This window comes from Pristiophorus japonicus, chromosome 20, assembly GCF_044704955.1.
Source record: "Pristiophorus japonicus isolate sPriJap1 chromosome 20, sPriJap1.hap1, whole genome shotgun sequence".
In the NCBI taxonomy this organism is placed as follows: Eukaryota; Metazoa; Chordata; class Chondrichthyes; family Pristiophoridae; genus Pristiophorus; species Pristiophorus japonicus.
The window spans coordinates 38,446,862-38,466,657 of record NC_091996.1 but is presented as its reverse complement, the minus strand read 5'-3'; the positions used below and the strand labels follow the sequence as shown (position 1 = coordinate 38,466,657).

Here is a 19,796-nt window from a genome sequence, read left to right as displayed (position 1 = left end):
GAGAGAATTTTTTATTTTTGAAATAAAATTTTTTTTTAATAATGTTCAGAATAAACTTACCTTCATAGACAGGGTTTTTAATATAAAAATAAATAATAACATTTAATTTTTCTATGTTTTAAAACTCTTATGCTAGTAAAAGTAAACTATATGCCCGCTTTAACCAGGCGTAAGAGTTTGAAAGGCATTTGCTGGGCAAGAGTTGGGCAAATAGCCCAAATCTCCGCCCGCGAAGGCTCTTCTCCCGGGGATACATGCGATCTGTCAAGAGACATCGTATGCACCTGGAGAGGCCGCAATTTTCAGGCCAATATTGTCTGAAAATCATTTTGGGGATAGCCCACCTGGAGTAAATAAACAGAGCCAAAATATAGCGAGGAATTTAAAGTTATCCCTCCACCACTCCCTGACCTTTGTCCCCTCTCTAGACATCTTTGGTGTTCAAGCATAAACACCATCCTTGCACCTTGCTGATATCTCTGTGTGTGCCGCCTCCTATTCTTTGGATCGCTGGGTAAAATGATCATGAAAAGGGATGCTCCAAATCCATTTCCACTCCTGCCTGAACAGTGCTGACATAAATTTGTGTGCAACTGCTTATATCATGTGTACTGTTTTATGGCTGGACTGAAGCACTGTGGCTGAGGAGGTTGGTTTGAGAGGACGTAGTTATTCGTCACAGATTAATAAACACATCGAAACATAAATGAACAAAAATTGCTGCAGCATCCCATGTGTGTTACTTATTAGTTACTAAGAAAGTATTAAACCCACTTTAAGACAGCCCTCAGCTTTCAAGCATGCCATTTCATTAAATGGTTTTCTTTAACTATGTCTTTAACTTTGATTCACTGACAGCACTGGAGTAAGATTGAAAAGTATTCAACAGAAACTGATAAAGAAGGTCTGCACAAAATAAACCAAGTATCACCAATGTTAAGCAGACTTGCTAGAAAGGTATCTCCCTGCTATATACCTTTCCAACATTTTTGAACCTCTGTATAATCGATGTGATAATTTTTTGATTGAATGTTCCACAGTAATAATGATCTCACCAAAGTTTAGATTTCACAGATACGGGCACTTTCCCTATGTACATGTACACTTCTCTTTTTGCAGATTTTCTACTTGACTGCCTGGGGAAACATATACTCCACTTTTCACCAACTCAAGATGCATATTCTGATCTTCTACCTGCTTGTGAGCCTGGGTGCAACTGTTGCTACCATCATCATTATACTGCTCCTTGATAGATACAGCAGGAAGGTATGGGGAAGAAAACTGCTGTTGCTTGGTTTTGCAGTGCAGAGGCATCTCTATGATCATCCAACGTGCTATGTCTAATCTTATCCACACCACCCGGTGAGGGTTCTAGGTGGAAGCTCGCTGGTTCCTCACAGGGGAGGTTGGAGGTTGAGACCCCCAGGACCAGTGCAAGACACACCTCTTGTCCACTGGGCGAAGGGCAGCATCTGTACATGCCTCATAGGAGGTTACTTGCCTCATCGGCGGTTACTTGCCTCATCATCATAGGCAGTCCCTCGAAATCGAGGAAGACTTGCTTCCACTCTAAAAGTGAGTTCTCAGGTGACTGAAAAGTCCAATATGGGAATTACAGTCTCTGTCAGAGGTGGGACAGACAGTGATTGAAGGGAAGGGTGGGTGGGACTGGTTTGCCGCACGCTCCTTCCGCTGCCTGCGCTTGATTTCTGCATGCTCTCGGCGACGAGACTTGAGGTGCTCAGTGCCCTCCCGGATGCTCTTCCCCTACTTAGGGCGGTCTTTGGCCAGGGACTCCCAGACGTCAGTGGGGATATTGCATTTTATCAGGGAGGCTTTCGCTTTGAGGGTGTCCTTGAAACGTTTCCTCTGCCCACCTGGGGCTCGCTTGCCGTGTAGGAGCTCCAAGTTGAGTGCTTGCTTTGGGAGTCTTGTGTCGGGCATGCGAACAATGTGGCCTGCCCAATGGAGCTGGTCGAGCGTGATCAGTGCTTCAATGCTGGGAATGTTGGCCTGGACAAGGACGCTAACGTTGGTGCGTCTGTCCTCCCAGGGGATTTGCAGGATCTTGCGGAGACATCATTGGTGGTATTTCTCCAGCAATTTGAGGTGTCTACTGTATATGGTCCACATCTCTCAGCTTTTTGATTAAGGCTTGTGGGACTTGCAAGGAGAAGGAAATTGAAATTAAAGTAAATCTTGCAGTTTACCAGAGAGTCATTCTGTAGTTTTTAAGTAAAACCTGAAATTTCATCGGCGAAATATTGACTTTATTATTATATTTTAAGGGCGATGTTTATGACTCCAATGTTTACAGGTTAGGCTACAATCCATGCAGCTGAAAAGTTTTTGCAGTCGTTGCTTTTTACGTTTGTATTCATATTTGGTCAATCTTTTGCTCGTCAGGGTGAGGGGTATCATTGCTGGGAAGCACTCCCAGGTCAGGTACAACATAGGTTCAATAGAAGATGAAGCTCCCAACAATGTGCCTTAACCCCAACCTCTGACGGTATGAATTTAACATTTCTAACACCAGCCTTGTGTTCAATCTCGGAGTTTGCCATTTGGTATGGAATTGTGGGAATTTGGCTTTTCTTGGATTTGTGCTCACTGGGAACTGGTTTGGCACAAACTAAATTCAGTTCACTTCATCATTTCACAGTGACCAGAGGGATGAGATCGTCAGTCTGGGCTGGATTCACATGCAGATCCCAGTGATGAAAGGACAATTTGCAAACCCTCCCAGCTCACTGATTCCTTTCTCAGCTATCATTTAACATATAAGTGATTTGATTTGCGTTTATGGTCTTCAGTCACTAAATTTGTTTCTTTTCCAGGTAAATTTAAACAGTGATGTGCGTCTCGCTGCTGTGAATGAAATGCTATTGAGCCACAATCTATTGGTGGGGGTCACAGACGCCATGGAGGGTTTCAGAAATACACTTCAAGTATCCCTTTCACCATTTAGTTGTGAACACTTGTCATTAACAGATCTATACTCAAAATTGTAAGAAAAATGAAATGGTGATCTCTACAATTAAGTAGGAAATAAATATTAGGATTAACCATTTATGTCTAGGATTTACCATAAAAAGCCATATTTATTTAGCTTGCTTCAAACTGTCCAATATAATACAATTTTTTATTATTAATTAAACCACTTCTCAATTGCAAGCAGAATAAAGTGCAGCTTTGGGTAAGAACTATTTAAGAAAATAATTGACATTCATTTAAGACTTTATATCAAATTAGTTCGTTTTATGTAGGCAAATGTGGCAACCAATTTGTGCATAACAAGGTCCTTTAAGCAGTGAATGAATAATGAGATATTCTAGTAGTGTTGGTTTAGTTCCTGCACTCTGCCATGGGAGTCTTCAAAACCACTTAAACTGTCTTTATCTGAAATAGAGCATTCCTGCAGAGCAGCATTGAAGTGTCGTTTTAGATTATGTCTTCCAGTCTGTGAAGGGGATTGAATCCACAACCTTCTGAATCAGAGATACCAACTGCGCCAAGCTGACATTTTAGTAGATTAAGGACCATGTGAGCGACAGTAATGTTGATTAACTACTTTATTTTCTGATTTCTGTACACGCAATATAATGTAATTATAAAAGTTGTAGGGCTAGAACCTCCACTTTTATTGCATGCTTAATGCTCACAACGGCCATTTTACCGCTGAAATGACGTATAACGCTCAGATAGCACCCATTTTAGCACAAGATGGAAACTGACGAGCATTTTTAGGAAACTTATCGGCGAGCGTTACTTTCCCCATGTGCTTAACGGCGGGAAAATATATTACCGCCCACCCACTTTTTTTGGGCGGTATCAGCAGAATGGATTAAATCAACGCCCATAATATCGCCCAGCGTTACTTTCCACACGGAATTAACACCGAGATTCAATATTAACGCCTGCCCACTGTTTTTTGTTGTAAAGAGTATATTTACCCAAACTAGCAGCCATGGAGATCGCCCATCGTCAATTTCACCACCTCGCACACATATTGTTCACAATATCGCTCGCCCAAAAAGACGCCCACAAAAAGTGGAACTAACTGGGATGAACGCCAATGGTGTGGCTGGCATTTGTTAAATCCCACTCTTATGTGAGGAGCTGATATTGGAAAGATTTTCCTGAAAGAGCGCTGATGTGAGTGACAACGCTGACACACTGCTGTGTGTATGCAGCTCAGACATCAATGGTGCCCATCACCTTGGTGCCAGTTAAAGTTTACGTTGATTGATGTTAAGTTGTATTTAACCCTTTCATGGTAAGGAATCACCAGCATGTAACAGTCCAGCTATCTGAGACAATGCGCAACAAGGTTATGTTCAATAACAAAAATTTAATACCAACATTGGTCTGAAATCATAAGTATCACAGGCAAAAACATCCAAACCCCGCCCACATCCCACTTTTTCCACCATTGACATAAACCACATGTTCAACACATCCAGCAACACAGAATACAAAGGCAAAGCAGGAGGGTGGGCCCCAGCCCCATACATTACAACAAATTGCATGCTCGCAGATGGAGATATAACACAGCCATCACCTGCGCACATGCACCTCACTTTCCTTCTCCCTCTCCTTCTCCTCACCGCTACCCCTTCCCCTCCTCGCTCCATGGCACCTGGCTGAGGAGCTCGTCAGGCAGTGCCTCATTGGAGGGATGAAGGCAGATGCGTTGGTTGCACAGGTACGGGAGCGGGGGGTGCTGAGGGGGTAACATTCTCTGATGCAGAAGCAGGATCTTAGTCCTTGCTCTCATCTGTTGTTCGCAGTGGTGGTGCGGAACTTAGGGGTGGAGTGTCATGCTCGGGGACCACTGGGAGGCCTGTGGCAGCAGTGTTCCTGGCTATCGCATCCAGAGACTCCGCCATGCGTAGAATGTACTTGGTCATGGTGGCCAGCTGTTGGGATATGCCCCCCAATGCTTCAATGAGCTTGTCACCAATGTCTACAGTCCTCCTGGACATCTGTACCATCTCTCCGCTCTGATGTCGCATTCGTGGAACAGACCTGCCGCGTCCACAAGGCCTCCGCAGGGTCGGCGCCGTCCTGGGGACAAATGGGGTGCCCTGTGGTGAGGTGCTTGGGGCTGGTACCTCCAGAGTAGAGGCGGGAATGACCGGAGGACCACTAGATGGTCTTCCGGTGGAATGGCTTCTGGAGCATGACGATGCAGTTTCTTCGAAGTCTGCGTTCTCATCTGTGGAGAACAGACCCAGTGGATTGACAGGCGAGAATCGGAGCTCCTCAGCACAAGATGTAGTAGGATCATCCGCTGACTCCTGCCCCGTGCCCCCACCTTCTGGACTCTGTGGTCTTTCCTGGAGCCATGCTGCTGGCTGAGCCGCAAGACACAAATGAGGTTATTAGAGGAGAAGTGGGTGCTCGGGTGATAAGGTGAGTCCAGCGCTACACACAGCATATGCACGACAAAAGCACCACCGCTATCAAAATCATCACAGACATCACATTTCATGACCATCAACACATTGTGCATTGCAATGATTTTCATTAGGCCAGCATTATTTCTATGACTATTTTAAAAATCATGATTGTTCGAATATGAGTTGGTGTGGCATCTATAGACTTTACATCATGCAATGGTGTAAGCTTTACTCACGTGGCATCACTTCAGGGTCTGTAGATGCGTCCGTGGCTGTCCAGGGGTGCTTCCCCACGAGTGTGAGCACCCGCTCCTCCATCTCAGTAATATCGCTGGGGACTGGTGGCCCCCCACCCGTTCGCCTCTGTTACGGACCTCACCATCGATAGCTTCTTCTGTAAAAGATGACAGGACAACATGGGATGAGATCATTGCTAGGTACTGCCACAGAGAATGATGCAACACATAACCGGCAGATGTAATCATGCTTATTATGATAATTATCATTCTTTACCTAAAGACGTACACCGTGACCGCAGGCTTTGAGTAAAACATTCCCGGTAAAAGTGCAAGACCTCACACCTGTTGATAGTCACTCATGACTGTTACAAATCAAATTATATAAATACATAAGTACATGTAAATCAATGTAATACTTACTCTTGCGGATCCCACAAGGTCGTTCCATCGTTTGTGGCATTGGTTGCCCTCACGCACCTCGTTGGTCGCCGACGAGACCACCTCTGCTATCTCTGTCCATATCCTCTGGTAGGCCTTTGGGGTGGGTTTCCCACACCCTCCCTGTATCAAATCACCCAGTGTGACTCGACCTGCAGGAGGGAGGCATTTGCCTCGTCCGAGAACCTCCTGGCTCTTTTGCGGGCTCCAATGTGCTCCTCTCCCATCTCCCCACCGTCAGTCTCCACAGCGTGCTGTGATGCCTCCTCCTCTCACTCCATTATAGGCCAAATTTGGTCAAATATGTGGTTGATAACACCTACTTTTTGTTTGCCTACTTGCTGTGAAGCTCTAAAGTCTCCCTCCTTCTTCTCAAAGCAGCCACACCACACCCAGCCATGCCTTCAGTCCCTCTGAGCTCTCTCTCTGTCTCCTCTTCTGCACATGTCATGGTGACCCTTGGCCTCCAGGATCACGGGAATCGGGCGTTGCCATACCATAGTTAAGGACGGCCACACTTTACGGCAGAAGGTCAAAAAAATTTAACGCTACCACCCATTTTATATCGCTCGCGATAACGTCCATTTTCAAAAATGGAAACGAGGTGTTTTGAGAATGGACAAGAAGCCGGCAATCTGAAAACCCTTTTTTACCGCCCACGCCGGAAATATTGGGCGATAACCACAAAAGTGGAGGTTCTAGCACATAGTTTCAAAAAATGGTTGGTTATCAAAATTGTAATAGCACAGAGTCACTCAGCTTTGTTCAGGTGGCAGTGACAATTATCCTGATTTAAAGTCAGTGCCGTATTTGGTAACATGGCACCCATCTCTTGGCACCACTTTGGGGCTTCAGTATTGGCACTTTATCCAAAAACAGTCAGTTTCCTGTGGCAACATTTATAATGGAAATAAAATGGTGTTATCTCTCCAATCAGGCAGTCGCAAGGTTGAACTAATCTTGCAGTCCAGCCGTTCCATTTTTGTCTGCGATCCAATATCTAGGTTACGTCTCCAGTAAGTTGACTGCCATCTACTTTATTCCTGGTTCCTCAGATATTTTCTTCTTTGTCTTTTTCTGGTTAACCCTTTAAATCCATTGCATCTTAAGGTAACTTTGTTTTTGTGCCGATCTGAGTTGATCTACATTTGGATTCGGTTGGAATCAATCGTGTAACTATTGCAAACAGTGAGGAAATGCAATCGTTCTCTGAAAGACCAATGGTTTGTGGCAGTCTCTTGTTTTATTTTGGTTTTCAGACCAACATTCCTTTAAAATGCTGATCTCTCCTGCAATCAGATCTCTGTTCCTTTCTTGCTTCTGGCTTCTCAAACAATCTGTCTCTCCTGTGTTACTCTTTTTCTTCATTCTCTTGGTGACAGTCTGAGGTAGAGTTGCCTCGTTTACACTCCAATATCAAAGCCTTCAAAAGGAAGCCCCTCTTGTACCTCTGCACCAATATTTGGGCATTTCCTTTCAATCCAAACTTATCAACCCTTAATATATGTATTGTACTGAGGATATATCTGGCTCTTTTGCCCCCTGCTGATCGCTGACACCATCCCCAAACATATTTCAAAGAATTCTGAGATCCTTATATAACGGATTGTCCTTATCCTTTCCCTCATAATTCTCCGACAAGATAATAAAGGCAAACACAAGCGGGTAAAATTTCAAACCCATTTCACGCAGATTTTTGGATGAAAAAATAATGTTGGGGGCAGGGAGAGAACAGGACACAAATTTAGGACCCAGTGCAAAATTGGTGCGCAACTGGGCGCAGTTATAACGGATCTTCTGTGGTCTAACCGGTGGTCCTTAAAGCAATATCTGGAGACTGCCCACAAAAACGCAAGCAAACTTTATTATTTCCTCCTCCCAGCTCCGCTAAAATATTGTGGGCTGCTGCCAGCCTGGGCTCACGCACAACTCTCTTCCCTCACCCATCTCTTTGCTCACTCACCCCGGCCCACTGCCAGAACCTATCTGCAGGTTAGTTTGACATTGGGGCTGGCCAAAATTCCTAAAACCCCAACTGGCAAGCAGCACTGGGACTCCGGATTGGCATCTGCACTAAACCAGTTTCATGCGAATGAGGCCCGAGGCTCAATTTTGAACGGTCTCAAGCGGAGTTGAAAATCTCACCCAAGCAAACGAAGACTACACAGCATAAATCCTCATGTCTTAGAAAGAGGAAATTAAGTATTAAGTGCATTGAATGTGTGGTTTAAGATAACCTTTTAGCATGCAGTTCATCTCCTGGCAAATCAAGTCAATTATCTTTTTCTTGCTTCTCTTCTGAAACATCATAAACTGATGAACGGGCACATAAGAACACACTAAACTACAGAGTACAAGGTTAAACACCATGGGACCAAAATTCAGGGTCTGAATAAGGCCCGTTACCGCCATCTTGCGGCAGCCATGTGGTGGAGTCAAGTGGTCGACATGTTATAAGAACATAAGTAACATAAGAATTAGGAACAGGAGTAGGCCATCTAGCCCCTCGAGCCTGCTCCGCCATTCAAAAAGATCGTGGCTGATCTGGTCGTGGACTCAGCTCCACTTACCCGCCCGCTCCCCATAACCCTTAATTCCCTTATTGGTTAAAAATCTATCTATCTGTGATTTGAATACATTCAATGAGCTAGCCTCCACTGCTTCCTTGGGCAGAGAATTCCACAGATTCACAACCCTCTGGGAGAAGAAATTCCTTCTCAGCTCGGTTTTAAATTGTCTCCCCCGTATTTTGAGGCTGTGCCCCCTAGTTCTAGTCTCCCCGACCAGTGGAAACCTCTCTGCCTCTATCTTGTCTATCCCTTTCATTATTTTAAATGTTTCTATAAGATCACCCCTCATCCTTCTGAACTCCAACGAGTAAAGACCCAGTCTACTCAATCTATCATCATAAGGTAACCCTCTCATCTCCGGAATCAGCCGAGTGAATCGTCTCTGTACCCCATCCAAAGCTAGTATATCCTTCCTTAAGTAAGGTGACCAAAACTGCATGCAGTACTCCAGGTGCGGCCTCACCAATACCCTGTACAGTTGCAGCAGGACCTCCCTGCTTTTGTACTCCATCCCTCTCGCAATGAAGGCCAACATTCCATTCGCCTTCCTGATTACTTGCTGCACCTGCAAACTAACTTTTTGGGATTCATGCACAAGGACCCCCAGGTCCCTCTGCACTGCAGCATGTTGTAATTTCTCCCCATTCAAATAATATTCCCTTTTACTGTTTTTTTTTCCAAGGTGGATGACCTCACATTGTCTTCCATCTGCCAAACCTTAGCCCATTTGCTTAACCTTTTTAAATCTCTTTGCAGCCTCTCTGTGTCCTCTACACAACCTGCTGTTCCACTAATCTTTGTGTCATCTGCAAATTTTGTTACACTACACTCTGTCCCCTCTTCCAGGTCTTCTATGTATATTGTAAACAGTTGTGGTCCCAGCACCGATCCCTGTGGCACATCACTAACCACTGATTTACAACCCGAAAAGGACCCATTTATCCCGACTCTCTGCTTTCTGTTAGCCAGCCAATTCTCTATCCATGCTAACACATTTCCTCTGACTCCGCGTACCTTTATCTTCTGCAGTAACCTTTTGTGTGGCACCTTATCGAATGCCTTTTGGAAATCTAAATACACCACATCCATCGGTACACCTCTATCCACCATGCTCGTTATATCCTCAAAGAATTCCAGTAAATTAATTAAACATGATTTCCCCTTCATGAATCCATGTTGCGTCTGCTTGATTGCACTATTCTTATCGAGATGTCCCGCTATTTCTTCCGTAATGATAGCTTCAAGCATTTTCCCCATGACAGATGTTAAACTAACCGATCTATAGTTACCTGCCTTTTGTCTGCCCCCTTTTTTTAAACAGAGGCGTTACATTAGCTGCTTTCCAATCTGCTGGTACCTCCCCAGAGTTCAGAGAATTTTGGTAGATTATAACGAATGCATCTGCTATAACTTCCGCCATCTCTTTTAATACCCTGTGATGCATTTCATCCGGACCAGGGGACTTGTCTACCTTGAGTCCCATTAGCCTGTCCAGCACTACCCCCCTAGTGATAGTGATTATCTCAAGGTCCTCCCTTCCCACATTCCCGTGACGAGCAATTTTTGGCATGGTTTTTGTGTCTTCCACTGTGAAGACCGACGCAAAATAATTGTTTAAGGTCTCAGCCACTTCCACATTTCCCATTATTAAATCCTCCTTCTCATCTTCTAAGGGACCAACATTTACTTTAGTCACTCTTTTCCGTTTTATATATCGGTAAAAGCTTTTACTATCTGTTTTTATGTTTTGCGCAAGTTTACTTTCGTAATCTATCTTTCCTTTATTGCTTTCTTAGTCATTCTTTGCTGTCGTTTAAAACTTTCCCAATCTTCTAGTTTCCCACTAACCTTGGCCACTTTATACGCATTGGTTTTCAATTTGATACTCTCCTTTATTTCCTTGGTTATCTACGGCTGGTTATCCCTTCTCTTACCACCCTTCTTTTTCACTGGAATATATTTTTGTTGAGCACTATGAAAGAGCTCCTTAAAAGTCCTCCACTGTTTCTCAATTGTGCCACCGTTTAATATGTGTTCCCAGTCTACTTTAGCCAACTCTGCCCTCATCCCACTGTAGTCCCCTTTGTTTAAGCATAGTACGCTCATTTGAGACACTACTTCCTCACCCTCAATCTGTATTACAAATTCAACCATACTGTGATCACTCATTCCGAGAGGATCTTTTACTATTGCAATCGATGGGCCACTCCGACCCAAATTTAACTCGGGGATTTTTCGGCCTATCACCACTTCTGTCCCGCTGCTGCCGACCGCCACAAGCGCGTCATCAAAGTGCGCATCACTGCTCTCCCACACCTCCAGAACACTCCGACCCAAATTCATCTCAAAAAGTCATTGCCCCGCCGTGCGGTGACCCCGACAGCTTTCTCTGTCAGTGCACCTTCTCCTGACTGAGTGTGGCCCGGCAGCACGGTGGCCCTTCAAGGGGAGGGCGCACTGCCGCGGCCGCCATGTTTTTATTTTTGTCGGCCGACTTCCCGATTGACCGGCAAATTATTGCCCCGACTTCGGCCGGGCCGCCAACAGGCAGCCTGGCACCCCCTCTTGGGTGCCAGGCCACTGGCCCGGCAGAAACCCTCCCTGGTGGCCCAGTGGTCGAAGCTAAAACATCTCCGAATCTCTCCCCTTTAACACATGCACTGTGACGTCACCATCACTCCGCTGCTGAGTGACAGCAGTGAAGACTCAATCCTGCCCCAACTTCCACCACTCAGCAGGACTTACCGCCGCACTTCTGCCCCCACTATGACCGACTTCCGGACCGACATCAAAAAAATAGCAAAGTGCCGAAAATCGATCCGAAGGCAGCTCCATCGCTCCCGGCGGGAAGCCCAGGTAACAAATCGTTGGTGCCCCCAGCTTTCTGCCGTGCCTGAATTTCGGCCCCCATACATCAATTCCCAATATAATTTTCTATTAATGCCTGTGATGCCTCACTAGGCCCGATGACATTACATTGTAAGCACTGACTCGACTTGTCAGTGTGAACCTTAACAATTTTCATCAGCTATTGTTCATATATTTTAACCTTGAGGAGTGCAAAGAAATACTGACCACCCTACTAGAGCAAAGGAAGATGGATATCTTCTTCCAGGTAATATATGTATGTTTGACTTATTTCGAAGTGAATCAAGAGATGTTAGTGTTGAAGAATAGAACAATTCTCCTCCCCTCCATGACAGCATCTACCACTGCCAGAGTTAAATGCAGAGTACAGAAACCCAATTCCCTTATGCATCAGTTTGACATTTTTCCATCCTTCGGGTCTCGCTGCATATCAGAGGTTGCCACTTTGGCAGCAGTTAGTGCCAGAGCGTGGGCAGTTTAGGACTTAAGGTCAGGAACAGAATCCATGTCTCATGTCAGCTGTGCTACTCAGTCATTCAAGCAAGTACTTATTGTGCTTTCCTATATATCTCCTCATTCACAGTGACTCAACCTCACACATTGTTCTTAGCTGAGATGATGAACAGGCAGTGTTGACAACTGATTCATCAACATTGTCAATACCATGTGTGTATCGTGTCTCTGCTTTTGGCTGCTCAGCCCAAACCTACTCCCAAAGCACAAGCATCGGGTGAACTGTGCTGTATTAGTCCCTTTTTAAATGTTATCTACTTTGCCTCTTTTTTTGGTTTGAATTTGAAATTATGTCCGCAATATCATGAACAACCGCCTCACAGAGAAAAAAATCATGCTAACGAGAATATGTAAGGTAAGAGAGAAGAATTTGCATTTCCAAACACTTCATCAGCCAATGAAACCTTGGTGTTGTATATGACCCCAAAGTGAGCTTCCGACCACATATCTGCTCCATCACCAAGACCACCTACTTCCATCCCTTTAACATAGCCCGACTCCGCCCCTCATCTGCTGCTGATATCCTCATTCATGCCGTTGTTACCTCCAGAATTGACTATTCCAGCTCTCTCCTCACATCTGCCATCCTATATAAACTTGAGCTCATCCAAAACTCTACTGCTCGCATTGTAACTCCCGCTCACTCATTCCCACTTTAAACTTTTCATCCTCGTATTCAAATCCCTCCATGGCCTCACCCCTCCCTATCTCTGTTACCTCCTCCAGCCCTAAAACCCTCCGAGATGTCTGCACTCCTCTAATTCTGCCCTCTTGAGCATCCCTGATTTTAATCACTCAACCATTGGTGGCTGTGCCTTCAGCTTCCTGGGCCCCAAGCTCTGGAACTCCCTCCCTAAACTTCTCCACCTCTCTTTCCTCCTTTAAGACCCTCCTTAAAACCTCCCTCTTTGGCCAAGCTTTTAGTCATCTGCCCTAATATCTCCTTATGTGACTCGGTGTCAGTTTTGTTTGATAACGCTCCTGTGAAGCGCCCTGGGACATTTTACTATGTTAAAGGCGCTATATAAATGCAGATTGTTGTTAATCCTTTGATTGAGATATACAAATTCATGAACCTTACATGGGTAATAGATCTGAAAGTGTATTTACCTGCCCCTTTAGTGTGCCATCTCCATTCTTTGTTTAACTTGTGGTCTGGTAGTGATTTCAGTTGGCAATGACTGGTAGTGGTGACACACGTACAGATAACTGAATAACATTCATCTCTGCGAACATTTAAAAGTGCTTCCATCAGATCTGCGGCTTTTAAATGAGTCATACAATGCTAATCTTTCCAGTCGCCTTGTCTTGTACGGCAAATCTTTATTTCAAGTTGTAGTCAAGCACGCTTTGTGTGATATATTGCACAAGTTGCTTTTAATCCTAATTTTATGTCTGATTTTCAGTCAGAGTTGCAAAAACAGCTAAACCATCTGTACCTGATACCAGGACACACTGAGACTCTGCACGGGGACGTCCAGAGCCAGATATTTGTGGCCTCTGAGGAACGACCCCTGCTACCCAGCAATAGCAAGAATCGTAAATCTCAGGCTACCTTCAGTGAAGTAACCGGTTTCGTCCCTCAAGGGACCTCTGAGGTAATATTATTGTTTGTTATCCTGAATTGCTAGTGGAGCAGGAATGATGGATCTTTTAATTTAATTTTTGCTTTATATTTTCCCCATCCTGAGAAATGTTTGTGATGTGAGTTGTTATGATCTGGAATGCACTGCCGGAAAGGGTGATGGAAGCAGATTGAATAATACCCTTCCTTACCTGCCCCTTGGGCAGTGGGGAAAGTGCGGGGGAGTGGGACTAACTGGAGGTTGAACGGCCTATGTTAGGGTGTTCGGTGGGATGTTTTCCTGCATTAAAGCTGCTATATAAATGTAATTTATTGGTGTTCCAAACTATGACCATGATCCATATGCAGTCTGCACACCCACAACACTCAGACAACTCCACTTCTATTGTGTTTACATTTTATTCTGCTTGTTTCTTCCATTTGAATTGTGCGAGACTAGCAGTTTGGAAAGGTTTGTTCTCAGCGCGACTCCTTCATTGGAAGATAAATCCGAAAACTGAACACTGAGGTTTGTTGTTATTAGCTCGAGATATTTGCATCTCCAGTATGACCTGCAATGTAGCAAGGTTCCAGGTTTCATGCGTAACTATTTGCCACCAGTCCGGCGCTCATAAATTCAGCGATGGCAGAAACAAAAGTATTCTCCAGAATCTTACCATAGAAGTGTCATGTGGAATGTATCAAGGCATTGGGATGGATACCTCTAATTAAAAAGCAGCCTGCTGTGTTTGTTCTGCCTTTACTGATGTCCCACACAAATCTGAATCTCTTTGTAGCTCACCAGGCAAATGGGTTTCTGGATTTTAAACAAAGACACGTTGAATATAAATGCAAGGATGTGATGTTGAGTTTGTATAAAACTTTGGTTAGGCCACAGTTTTTTGGGCACCCCATTATAGGAAGGTTATTACAGCAAGGATTGATGAGAACAATGTCAGAAATGAGAGGTTACATTTTTGAAGATATGCTTGAAAACTTCACTGGACCTGAGAAGATCAGGGACAAGAGGGTTTTAAAATTAGAGAGGGTAAATAATGAGAGATTGCTTTCTCGAATTGGCAAATTGGCACCAAGTGGTCATTGACTCAAGATTGGGGGAGTGGTTATTGAGGCAAAGACAATAATATCGTTTAAAAGAAAATTGGATAAATATTTGAAAAGGTAAAATATAAAAGGATACAGGGAAAATCAAGCAAAAAAGGATTGCAATAGATAGCTCCAGTCGAGGAGTTAACATAGGCCAGATATCCTCCTCCTAGCGACCTGTGATCCATATGTTAAACCATCGTAGCACAGCACATGTAGACATTTACACAGCAGGACATGAGACATATTAAGCTTAACAAAAACACTTACAAATTTTCTTGCCATTTTATAGTTACTTGAAATATAAGTTAAATTTGCTAGAGATAGTGTAAGTGAGATGAGTTTGACGTTAGTGTAAATGACATCGGCAGAAACCGGACTTTCAAAATTAAGTTAAAGTGGATTATTTTATTTGGATCAACCTTTTCAACAAATATATCAAGAACACCTTTCATTGCACCTTTCTTTTCAAACAAAACTCCCAGCATCAATCTTAGGTTTGTGCAGAATGTTTCCCGTGGAGTTCTATTACAATGTTCATATATTACACACAAATTCAAATGAGTTTGGATTCTTGGAAGTACTTGTAGCTTTCAGACACATTCAGGGCCTACTGCAACTAGAATGTGACATTGAGACTCTATTAACACATCCAGGATTTCACGCAGGTGCTAATTTCAAGCGCTCTTATCTCATAATGTGAAAGCTAAATTTGCTTTACTGTTGATTGGCAACGGTGAAAATTCCATCTCTCCTCCCTTACGGTTTAATCGTGGTCAGTGGGGAAAATTGCACTTGTGTTATGGAAAGGCGTAGAATCCAATTACATCTATTACATTGGGATACAAAGCGGGATTAGGTTACCTCTTTCCTTTCATTCTCCTTCCAAGTTATTTCTGCCACAGTAAGCTGTACAGCACAGGTTGTGAAGCGTTTTGCTTCATACATCATCCAGGTCCATACTATGGAGTCAGGTGGTGAGGAACACATTTAACATTTAATATATGTTCCTGTTAATTTGCATTTTCTGATACAAATGGGTCTTAGTATTCTTTCGGATGAGACGTTAATCCGAGGCCCCGTCTGCTCTCTCAGGTGGATGTAAAAGATCCCACGGCACTATTTTGAAGAAGAGCAGGGGAGTTATCCCCAGTGTCCTGGGGCCAATATTTATCCCTCAGTCAACATAACAAAACCAGATTATCTGATCATTGTCACATTGCTGTTTGTGGGAGCTTGCTGTGCACAAGTTGGCTGCCACATTTCCCACATTACAACAGTGACTACACTCCAAAAGTACTTCATTGGCTGTAAAGCGCTTTGGGATGTCTAGTGGTCATGAAAGGCGCTATATAAATGCAAATCTTTAGTTATTCTGATTTTGGTTTGAACCAGCAGTAAGATAGCTGTCCTATGGAGAGCCCCTTCCAAACATGCACAATTCAATCCAGTGAACAAGAAATGTAAGCACAAATAGGACTGAGTTACCTGGGCTTCAAGGGTCAGATTTTCAAGGCATGAGGGTTACATGGTCTCACTGTTAACCCATTTTATTTTGACCTTGCCTTGCAGGAAATGGCACAGCAGCTGCTGATCACGTACAGTGGAGTTTACGTCAGGCTTCTAGTGACTGGTCAGCTGCCCCCATCGCCTGCAGTTCAGCATGTTGCTCAGAGCCCTGCGCCATGTCTTTGCCAGTTTATACAGAGCAGTACACCGAACCTCAAGAATACCAAGAAGAGGCCAAACCACTAAAAATAAACGGAATGCTTGAATGCATTGGGCATAAAAATAAACCTACACATTAAAGCTCGAAGTTACCGCATGAAGTTATCCGTGTGATTAGCTGCTGTGTCATTTATACCGAATGCACACACCATGGTTGCACGTGAAAAGTTTAATCAAGGTTTCTGTTCCATGTGAAGTGTGGCCTTTAAAAGATATTCATACTCAGATTTGTACCTTGAAATAAAAGCTACAGACAATTTTAAAGCACTGAAACATTTTAAAATCAAGGGATGGAAACACGAGGAGGGGAATTTTCAGCCCCCAAAATAGGGGGATTGGGGGTGGGGGTGGGGGAGCAGGGCAGGGGGCGTGGGTGATGTTAAAGTGTCAACACTTAATCCTGACCCCACAACCTACTTACTTCCAGTTTTAACGGAGGCGGTGATAGGGGAGTGGGCGGGGGGGCAGAGCGCGGAGGGCGAGGGCAGGGGGCGGGGCGGAGCACGGGGGCGGGCAACCAATCTGCTCCCAGGGAGCAGGTAGTCATTTCAATATTATGAGGCTGCGTGCCTCAGATTTAAGCACCATTACAAAATTGAGCTCTGGCTGGTCGGGTTGTCCAGGCGTTGGGGAACCCGTCAGCTAAAGGGAGGCGAGGCCTGCTGGTTCCAGGAGGTAAGTATCTTTGCACTTACCTGCTGGATCCAGCTTCCCTGCCTCACCCACTCACCTTGATTGGACATACCCCACCAGGCCTCCGATCCCCCCACCAGACTTTGATCATCCCTCCGCCCCCCGATCACCTTCACGGGCACGTCTCTCCAGCCCCGATGCTCCTCCGGATTCCTTGTCCTGACCAACCCCCAATGTTCCCTTTAAGCTACACGGCCACGCAACGCTCCAGAGAACCCATGCAGCCCGCTTGCCGGCTTGCTGGCGTTTCAATGTAAAAACTGCAGTATTTTGATTGGCATGCAGCCCCTTAAAGGGGCCGCGCAGGGCCAAAACAGCATTACTAGGAACTTTGCCACCCCACCCATGCTCCTCCGGCCCCAGTCCTCTTTCCCCCCCCCCACCTCTCGATGCTCCTCTGGCTGGCCCCCGATCCTTTCTCCCCGCCCCCCCCCCCCCCACGGTGCTCGTCCGGCCCCAGTCCTCCAGCCCTCAACCAACCCCCTCCTCTCTGCGGCCTAGTGCAATGGGCCTACCCGTCCGCAGCCTCTCCCTCTCCATCTGGCTGGCAGCGGGTGGGAAACAGGGCTATGAAATGTTACTCGGGTCCTGCCGTTAAATTCGGCAGGTCCTGCAGGAAACTCATTCCACTGGGTTTCCCGAATGCTTTCTAGCCCCCTCCGCTCACGACCCGCCCCCAGATTAAAATTCCGGCCACTATAACAGCAATGTAAATGGGTACTTGGGCTAAGGCAAGTACTTGGCGTTTGTGCACTTTTGGAACTGGGTGGTGTGGTGGATGAGAGCACCTTCCTTTGAGGCCTGAGGTTCAATCTATCTCAGACTAATCAGATCAAAGTCTCCGCACAGGGAGTGTGAGATACTGCATAGGTAATGAAATATGAATTAATAAAGATATATGTCCCTCAGTTCAATCCTCCCGATCAATGACCCATATATAAACAAATTTATTCAATTGCCTTTACTGTATCAGCATTCCTTTGTCTTGTGGGGAAATATTCTGTGATTCATGGATTATTTTTTTCTCTTCAATATTCTCACATCACATTACAGACTATTGAAAGAGCACCACCAAGTGGACTAATATTGCATTTCCCACATCCTTTGTCTCTCCTGAGATTAAGTTAGTGCCAAATGCGTCAAAAGTAAAACCAGTTTGGTGCTGAAGATGTCTGTCAACAAGCAACTGGTTTGAGAATTCACAAAGTCAATCACTTCAGCTCTTAACAGCCGTCAAGAAAGGACAACTGTTTTGTGTACGGTCGAATTTCACGGCTCCAGAGATGGAAAAGCAGTTTTTTTGCCAATGTAACTATTTTACTGCACTTTGTTTGACAGACAGGAATCTGTCCAACTCCAGCACTCCACCCCCCCACCTGAGGGTCTGACTCTCTCCTCCCCGGCCAGCGTGGGCCCGATGGCGGGGCCAAGAGAGAGGCTAGTGGGGGTGGGGGAAGAGAGGAAGAGAGGGAGAGAGGCTTGGGGGGGGGGGTGGTGGAGAGAGAGGCTTGGGGGGGGGGGAGAAGAGAGAGGCTGGGGGGGGGAGAGGAGAGGGAGGGACTGGGGGGGGAGGAGAGAAAGGCTGGAGGGGGAGAGAGGAGAGGGAGAGACTGAGGCAGGGGGGAAGGAGAGAGAGGCTGGAGGTGGGGGGGGTGAGAGAGAGAGATGGCAGGGCTGGGAGAGAGGCTGGGGGGGAGGGAGGAGGGAGAGAGGCTGGGAGGGGGGTGAGAGAGAGAGATGGGGGGTGAGAGAGAGGCTTGGGGGGGAGGGGCGAAAGAGAGAGAGAGGCGAGAGAGAGGGGGGTGCTGAAAGAGAGAGATGGGGGAGAGAGAGAGATTGGGGGGAGAGGGAGAGAGGCTGGGGGGGGCGAGGGGAAGAGGGAGAGGCTGGGGAGGGAGGGAGAGAGGCTGGGAGGAGGGGAAGAGAGGAGCTGGGCGGTGATAGAGAGAGAGAGAGAGACATGGGGGTGAGGTGGGGGGAAGAAAGACATGGTGGGAGGAAGACGGATCACATTCTTCCAACCCCTGTTGGAGTGGATGATATCCAGAAGTCACGACATTGTCACTATTCACTTCATACCCAATAAACCTGTTAACATTCTGTACACAATGCCTGCTCCATCTATGGTGTGGGGGGGGGGGGCGGCGGAGGGATGCACGGACTGTGGTAAGGCACTTTGGCCGGCCCTTGCTGTCTTCTGGGGAGCTCTGTCCTCTGTCGCTTCAGGAAGTCAAAGTGGATCGAGTTGCAATTTGCAAAGTCAGTGAGACCTTGGGATGGGTGGTTCCAGTTACACATTCCTGTGAAACTTCAGGGTGTGGCTTACCCTCCAAGGGGACCAATCAGAAACAAAGGGTGGAGCATGATGGCCATTTTTGCAATACAAATAAACACATCCTATTTTTGTACACCCAGTCACCTAGCATTCTTCAATTATATCACTTTTTATGTAATTAGAGTGAAATTTAATTAGAGGAACTATGTGGGTAAAAGCAGTTTCTCCACATGTATGTTTGGAGAATATAACGGGGTGATTTACCTCAAGTGACCTAAGAAATCTAGACAGGTGTGAAGAGAATGATTGGAGTTTTGTTTTTGAACTATTTGGCATGACCTTAAAATATTATTCCGAAGCAGAACAAACCAAAATGTTTCTATGATTTTGTAAAAAGTG

The 19,796-nt window shown here is 45.4% G+C and overlaps 1 protein-coding gene across 1 annotated transcript in view; it reads left to right on the top strand.

Annotated features, from left to right (window-relative positions):
* Window positions 1-16,492, top strand: part of LOC139232736 (transmembrane protein 268-like) — a 34,347-nt gene extending 17,855 nt beyond the window's left edge. The window contains exons 5-9 of the mRNA XM_070863245.1: window positions 1,120-1,266; window positions 2,838-2,948; window positions 11,678-11,764; window positions 13,437-13,628; window positions 16,274-16,492. Coding sequence (XP_070719346.1) covers window positions 1,120-1,266; window positions 2,838-2,948; window positions 11,678-11,764; window positions 13,437-13,628; window positions 16,274-16,456 — 720 coding nt within the window. The 3' untranslated portion in view covers window positions 16,457-16,492. The remainder of the gene's footprint in view (window positions 1-1,119; window positions 1,267-2,837; window positions 2,949-11,677; window positions 11,765-13,436; window positions 13,629-16,273) is intronic.
* Window positions 16,493-19,796: the final 3,304 nt, after the last annotated feature.